Below are 8307 nucleotides of genomic sequence, written 5' to 3' on the forward strand. Positions count from 1 at the left end.
TAAAGGGGAGACACTTTACTGTGACGGGACGACAGGATGAGGGGAGGTGTTGTTGATGTGTAATTGTCGAGGGTAATGGCTGTGTGACTATTTGTATCAATACGCCTGTATCAACAGAATAATTATGTCATAGGTACATATGGGGGCCTCATATTTCATCTTGAAATGAGCCTCCAGATTCCTAAGGCCGCCTCTGGGCTCCTCCCACAGTGATGTGAGTTCCTCACTGACAGTTTGAACAAGACAGCCTGGTTGGAGTTTCTTTAACACAGGTATATTTTTTCTTTCCTTTCGTTCTCTCTTTATCTAAACCAGGGGTGGCCACACTTTTTTGACTTGAGAGCTACTTTCAAAATGACCAGTTCAACAAGATCTACTGACCAAAATACTTATAATCCCTTTGCTGTAAATAGTTTTTAAAGTTACATAATAAGACACACGAACGGGAAGAGGGAGGAAATGGAATTGGTAGGTTTTCTTGTAATGCTACCGATGTTTGTGTGCAACACTCTTGAAAACAATGTATTGCATTTTGGGTTTGAGCTGACAGGCCCTTTTGATGTCAGTGCAAGTGATAGATTATAGGGCATATCATGTGATCTACCTGCACAGCCTTTGTGATCTACCTTTTGGGCACCCCTGATCTAAACAGTCTCACTAAACGTGACCTTTTAATAAGAGTTGGTTAATGTCAATGTGTGAAATGTTTCATCAGCGGTGTTTAGTAAGTATAAGCTAATATTCTATACAATCTCTGAATGCTATACATCTTCTGTATCAGTGGTGCTCAATATTTCATGTCAAGGACCCCAGGAATGAATTGACCGCCGACCCCCATCTGAAAATATGCTGTTCCAGGGACCCCTCCAGAAGTTAAAGTTAAAAACATTCGCTCTGAAAGAATATATATTCAAATATTTGCGTCACATTTTCACGATTTTTCAAAAATAGGAGACCTACAAGCTCGTTGCACGGCACTTGTAGATCTGCTATTTTTTCAATGGCTAAAGTATGACATAATGCTTAACCCATTCTGATCGGGCACCCATTTTGGTGTCAGCATCATGTTATGCTTTAGCTATTTAAAAATAGCAGATCTACAAGCTCGTATCGCGCCACCGAGTGGCGCGATACGAGCTTGTAGTTCTGCTATTTTTTTTAAATCGAAGAGCGACTGACATTTTTTAGAATCTGATCTCAGGTCAGAATGGGTTCATCAGACCAGTGTGTGTCCGGCGGAAACCTCGTATGAATCTGATCTCAGGTCAGAATGGGTTAAAATACCAAAAGGGGTTCCCGCCCAGAATGGATTGATGACTAGTAGGCCTATTAAAAATATATTGTTTTGTTTATGTCCAATGCATTTGTATTTAAGTTCATAAAGTTAACATAAGTATAACAAAATATATATATATATATATTCAGGATTGAGGATTCCAATAGAATAATAAAATTATATCTAAATTAGCACAGCTCAAAACAGTCATGACATAGAATGAGGAAGCAGGACATGAATTCCAGAGATAAGAGTGTTATTCTGCCCTGCAGTGTGCAATGTGCCCATTACATAATATGAAGTCTGGAACTATACTAACCAACCTGTTAAATAATATGATATAGCCACATACAGTATGAAATAATAATGTGAAAGTCTCCATATACAAACTAAAGGGTCCCAGCATGATGATGTTTAGCAGCAGACGGTCTGAATTCAACTGCACATCCTTAAGATTAAAAAGAAAAAAAGACAAGTGAAGAGAAGAGAAGAAAAGAGAAGTTTGACAAAGAGTCAGTTTCATCATCAACTTCCTGTTGATGATGCACTCTATACACTGACACGAGGCAAGACAGGGACGCCCAAAAACGTCACATCCGTTTTTTTTACCCTGGGCAGAAGTTTCTATGGCTGCCAATGTGACTTTTTCCAATCCTTAATCACATACGGACAAACATCTATGCCGATAATATCTAACTTGCAGAGGTAGCGTGCCTTGTCTGTCCACGGGCAACAGATCTTTCAACGTATGGCATTGCAAATACGTTTGATAATCGCTACTCTGCGCAATATTGTTTTGGAAATGCCACAAATTGCATTGCAGTGAACGAGACCAAATCACAACTTCCCTGGGGGTGGTGACTCCGCCCTGAATACGCGGTGTGGTGTCAGTCTATAGAGTGCAAAATAAATATATTAGTTACAAAACTAGTATTTAGGCCATTATTAGGGATGCACCGAAAGGGAAATTCTTGGCCGAAACCAAATACCGAATATAGGAAACAGTTAACGGAAAACGGAATACCGAATATCCGAATATGATTAATATTATATATATATTTTCCTACCATTGCTGTATACCTTAAAGCTACCTGATGTATGCCAAAATAAATGGTTATGGCAAAACATTACTTAAATAATAATCACTATTATGGGTCCATAAAACATTTATTCAGCTCTTTCGAATGCATTAATTGCATACACTATTCTGCGATATATTTTCTGCCTATATTCGAATAGGCCGAAAATGCATTTTTAGCCATTTTCTGCCGAATATTTTCTGCGGCCGAATATTCGGTGCATCACTAGCCAAATGTATAAATGGCTGTAAAGTCAAATTACAGAGAGGATAATGATACTGTACATGCAGGTAGAAATGAAGACAGTTAAGAAATGGTGTGATATAACAAAGCATGTACCTTTTTCTCTTTTTAGGACAATTGAAATGACCACCACAACCAATGAAACAACCATGCTACTGGATATTTCTGATTCCGCTCTACCTGACAACATTAATTACAACAATGAACTAGATTATGACTACTTTGGAGGAGATTATTCCGACTACTTTGGAGGAGTTTATCACGATTATAGACACGAACAACACGCCAAACTCAAGAAATCGGTCAAGATGTTGTCCCTGGTCGTCTACAGCCTGGTGTTTGTGCTCGGCTTGCTGGGGAACGGACTCGTCGTCTGGGTGACCGGCTTCAAAATGACCAAAAACCTCAATGCCGTTTGGTACCTCAACCTCGCCGTGGCCGACTTCCTGGTGGCGGCACTCCTGCCCCTGAGGATGGCGGTGAGAGCTCTGGACGGACACTGGCCCTTCGGCAGCTTCACGTGCAAATGGAACAGCGCCGTTTTCTTCCTGACCATGTACGCCAGCGTCTACCATCTGACGCTCATCAGCGTCGACAGATGTGCGTGCGTGGTGTGGCCGTTGACGTGGGCGCGGAACCACCGCCGCCGCAGCGTCAGAACGGCGTCCTGTGTGAGCCTGGGTGTCTGGGTACTGGCCTGTGCTCTCAGTTCTCCTTACTTCATCTTTTATGACACCCGTGGTGATACGCGCGGCGTAATCACCATGTGCCGCCCCAACTTTGCACTCGCCGATGAACCCGCAGTGAGGGAGTCGGTGGAGTTCCGCCTCGGGACCGTGATCATCACTCGCTTCCTCGCGGGATTTGTGGTCCCCTTCGCCGTCATCGCATCCTGCTACGCCGTCGTCAACTACCGCTCGAAGACCGACAACCAATCAAGTCGCCCCTTCAAAATCCTGGCGGCCGTTAACACCACGTGCTTCCTGTGCTGGGCGCCCTATCACATCCTGCAGCTGAGTCGCATGGCGATGGCGGAGGGCGACACTAGGATGGAAACGCTGGAACACGTGGTCATCCTAGTCCTCTGCCTGGCGTTCATCAAGAGCTACCTGAACCCGCTGTTATACATGTTCGTGGGTCGGGATTTCAAGAATACGGTTGTCCGCCCGGCGTCGGTCCTAAAAGTTATAGAGAGCGCTTTCGCTGAAGAGCTGCATCAGACCAACACGGCGGTGGGGGGGGGGGGTGCTGAGGAGCAACTTATTTAATACTTGAGTCATTATAATACTGATGCTAGATCAGGGGTGGGCAACTGGTGGCCCCGGGGGCACACATGCGGCCCCCACCTTGACTTAATGTGGCCCTCAAGTTAATATCAGAATACTGAAATAGTATTAATTTCAGCTGTTCACAATTCCAAACCCGCTTTAATTACTTCACGACTACTATTAAATGACTATAGTACTTAAACTAGTATAAAATGCCTTTTTGTCTTTTTGTGTCCAATGTAGTTATGTTAACAGTTCATAAAGTTAACATAACTAAATGCATTTGAAATTCAATAAAAAGGTTACTTTTCAGGATTCCAATTCAAACATTTCCGGCCGCTAGCCCATACATCTAAACAGAAAGGTCCTGTCTGGTTGCATTAACGTTAAACAATGTTTAAACTCACTTTGACACTCGATTTCCCATTCACTTCATGCATGCACATACCCTCTACAGTGTGGGGGGGGGGGGGGCACAACTGGCCAACAGCCTGCACCAAGGCCCGCCCCCGCTCGATGATGACTGGAGGAAGGCCCCTCTCTATCCTGATTGGATGAAGGCTATGGGCCAAAAACGAAACCTAAGATTTGTTTTGTTTTTTGTTTTGGCCTCCCCCTGGCCAGCCGGGGCGCCTGATGGACTGGTTGGAATAACGTGTTCCTTCCACGCGCTACGTCCAACCAGGGAAACTCCCCCCTGTCAGGTGTAAAGGAGCAACTTGGACACTCAGGCATGAAGGAAGCATGAGTTCAAGTCCGTTGCTCTCCCCTTGTCCCCCATATATGGGGACTAGGTTGGTGGAGGGTGTGTAGAGCCCAGGATCACATTAGATCATTGATACAGGGGTGAAAAAATGGGTTACAAAATCGTGGGATAAAAAATATATTAAAAAAATATATATATTTGTTTTGACCCCAAGGGGTTAACTGGGGACAGCTAGGAGGAACTCCTTATATGGTCAGCACGCTCTATAGTATGGAGGATTATTAAAAAAAACAATGTTATTTGAATTGAGTGAAATCACTGAAGATACCTTTAATGCATTGAACATGTGTCTTGAGAGATTATATCCTCACACAAATAAACGTCTAGTAACGTCAGACGGCTAACTTCCTGCTCTAATAAACGTCTAGTAAAGTCAGACGTCTAACTTCCTGCTCTAATAAACGTCTAGTAAAGTCAGACGTCTAACTTCCTGCTCTAATAAACGTCTAGTAAAGTCAGACGGCTAACTTCCTGCTCTAATAAACGTCTAGTAACGTCAGACGGCTAACTTCCTGCTCTAATAAACGTCTAGTAAAGTCAGACGGCTAACTTCCTGCTCTAATAAACGTCTAGTAAAGTCAGACGGCTAACTTCCTGCTCTAATAAACGTCTAGTAAAGTCAGACGGCTAACTTCCTGCTCTAATAAACGTCTAGTAACGTCAGACGGCTAACTTCCTGCTCTAATAAACGTCTAGTAAAGTCAGACGGTTAACTTCCTGCTCTAATAAACGTCTAGTAAAGTCAGACGGCTAACTTCCTGCTCTAATAAACGTCTAGTAAAGTCAGACGGCTAACTTCCTGCTCTAATAAACGTCTAGTAACGTCAGACGGTTAACTTCCTGCTCTAATAAACGTCTAGTAAAGTCAGACGGCTAACTTCCTGCTCTAATAAACGTCTAGTAACGTCAGACGGTTAACTTCCTGCTCTAATAAACGTCTAGTAACGTCAGACGGCTAACTTCCTGCTCTAATAAACGTCTAGTAAAGTCAGACGGCTAACTTCCTGCTCTAATAAACGTCTAGTAACGTCAGACGGTTAACTTCCTGCTCTAATAAACGTCTAGTAAAGTCAGACGGCTAACTTCCTGCTCTAATAAACGTCTAGTAAAGTCAGACGTCTAACTTCCTGCTCTAATAAACGTCTAGTAACGTCAGACGGTTAACTTCCTGCTCTAATAAACGTCTAGTAAAGTCAGACGGCTAACTTCCTGCTCTAATAAACGTCTAGTAAAGTCAGACGGCTAACTTCCTGCTCTAATAAACGTCTAGTAAAGTCAGACGGTTAACTTCCTGCTCTAATAAACGTCTAGTAAAGTCAGACGGTTAACTTCCTGCTCTAATAAACGTCTAGTAAAGTCAGACGGCTAACTTCCTGCTCTAATAAACGTCTAGTAAAGTCAGACGGTTAACTTCCTGCTCTAATAAACGTCTAGTAAAGTCAGACGGCTAACTTCCTGCTCTAATAAACGTCTAGTAAAGTCAGACGGTTAACTTCCTGCTCTAATAAACGTCTAGTAAAGTCAGACGGTTAACTTCCTGCTCTAATAAACGTCTAGTAAAGTCAGACGGTTAACTTCCTGCTCTAATAAACGTCTAGTAACGTCAGACGGCTAACTTCCTGCTCTAATAAACGTCTAGTAAAGTCAGACGGCTAACTTCCTGCTCTAATAAACGTCTAGTAACGTCAGACGGTTAACTTCCTGCTCTAATAAACGTCTAGTAAAGTCAGACGGCTAACTTCCTGCTCTAATAAACGTCTAGTAAAGTCAGACGGTTAACTTCCTGCTCTAATAAACGTCTAGTAACGTCAGACGGCTAACTTCCTGCTCTAATAAACGTCTAGTAACGTCAGACAGCTAACTTCCTGCTCTAATAAACGTCTAGTAAAGTCAGACGGTTAACTTCCTGCTCTAATAAACGTCTAGTAAAGTCAGACGGTTAACTTCCTGCTCTAATAAACGTCTAGTAACGTCAGACGGTTAACTTCCTGCTCTAATAAACGTCTAGTAAAGTCAGACGGTTAACTTCCTGCTCTAATAAACGTCTAGTAACGTCAGACGGCTAACTTCCTGCTCTAATAAACGTCTAGTAACGTCAGACGGCTAACTTCCTGCTCTAATAAACGTCTAGTAAAGTCAGACGGCTAACTTCCTGCTCTAATAAACGTCTAGTAACGTCAGACGGTTAACTTCCTGCTCTAATAAACGTCTAGTAAAGTCAGACGGCTAACTTCCTGCTCTAATAAACGTCTAGTAAAGTCAGACGGTTAACTTCCTGCTCTAATAAACGTCTAGTAACGTCAGACGGCTAACTTCCTGCTCTAATAAACGTCTAGTAAAGTCAGACGGTTAACTTCCTGCTCTAATAAACGTCTAGTAAAGTCAGACGGTTAACTTCCTGCTCTAATAAACGTCTAGTAAAGTCAGACGGTTAACTTCCTGCTCTAATAAACGTCTAGTAACGTCAGACGGTTAACTTCCTGCTCTAATAAACGTCTAGTAACGTCAGACAGCTAACTTCCTGCTCTAATAAACGTCTAGTAAAGTCAGACGGTTAACTTCCTGCTCTAATAAACGTCTAGTAAAGTCAGACGGTTAACTTCCTGCTCTAATAAACGTCTAGTAACGTCAGACGGCTAACTTCCTGCTCTAATAAACGTCTAGTAACGTCAGACAGCTAACTTCCTGCTCTAATAAACGTCTAGTAAAGTCAGACGGTTAACTTCCTGCTCTAATAAACGTCTAGTAAAGTCAGACGGCTAACTTCCTGCTCTAATAAACGTCTAGTAACGTCAGACGGTTAACTTCCTGCTCTAATAAACGTCTAGTAACGTCAGACGGCTAACTTCCTGCTCTAATAAACGTCTAGTAAAGTCAGACGTCTAACTTCCTGCTCTAATAAACGTCTAGTAAAGTCAGACGGTTAACTTCCTGCTCTAATAAACGTCTAGTAACGTCAGACGGTTAACTTCCTGCTCTAATAAACGTCTAGTAACGTCAGACGGTTAACTTCCTGCTCTAATAAACGTCTAGTAACGTCAGACGGTTAACTTCCTGCTCTAATAAACGTCTAGTAACGTCAGACGGCTAACTTCCTGCTCTAATAAACGTCTAGTAACATCAGACGGCTAACTTCCTGCTCTAATAAACGTGTGGTAACGTCAGACGGCTAACTTCCTGCTCTAATAAACGTCTAGTAACGTCAGACGTCTAACTTCCTGCTCTAATAAACGTCTAGTAACGTCAGACGGCTAACTTCCTGCTCTAATAAACGTCTAGTAAAGTCAGACGGCTAACTTCCTGCTCTAATAAACGTCTAGTAACGTCAGACGGTTAACTTCCTGCTCTAATAAACGTCTAGTAAAGTCAGACGGTTAACTTCCTGCTCTAATAAACGTCTAGTAAAGTCAGACGGTTAACTTCCTGCTCTAATAAACGTCTAGTAACGTCAGACGGTTAACTTCCTGCTCTAATAAACGTCTAGTAAAGTCAGACGGTTAACTTCCTGCTCTAATAAACGTCTAGTAACGTCAGACGGTTAACTTCCTGCTCTAATAAACGTCTAGTAACGTCAGACAGCTAACTTCCTGCTCTAATAAACGTCTAGTAAAGTCAGACGGTTAACTTCCTGCTCTAATAAACGTCTAGTAAAGTCAGACGGTTAACTTCCTGCTC

The 8307-nt window shown here is 42.5% G+C and overlaps 1 protein-coding gene across 1 annotated transcript; it reads left to right on the plus strand.

The window, feature by feature from the left end:
• Positions 1 to 2747: 2747 nt before the first annotated feature.
• Positions 2748 to 3866, plus strand: LOC310858236 (N-formyl peptide receptor 3-like; the record flags this gene model as incomplete). Its single annotated transcript, XM_083764344.1, has 1 exon — positions 2748 to 3866. The coding sequence occupies one exon, from the start codon at positions 2748 to 2750 to the stop codon at positions 3864 to 3866; it is 1119 nt and encodes a 372-aa protein (XP_083620470.1).
• Positions 3867 to 8307: the final 4441 nt, after the last annotated feature.

Source organism: Protomyctophum parallelum (genome assembly GCF_964188405.1).
Source record: "Protomyctophum parallelum genome assembly, chromosome: 5".
Lineage (NCBI taxonomy): Eukaryota > Metazoa > Chordata > Actinopteri > Myctophiformes > Myctophidae > Protomyctophum > Protomyctophum parallelum.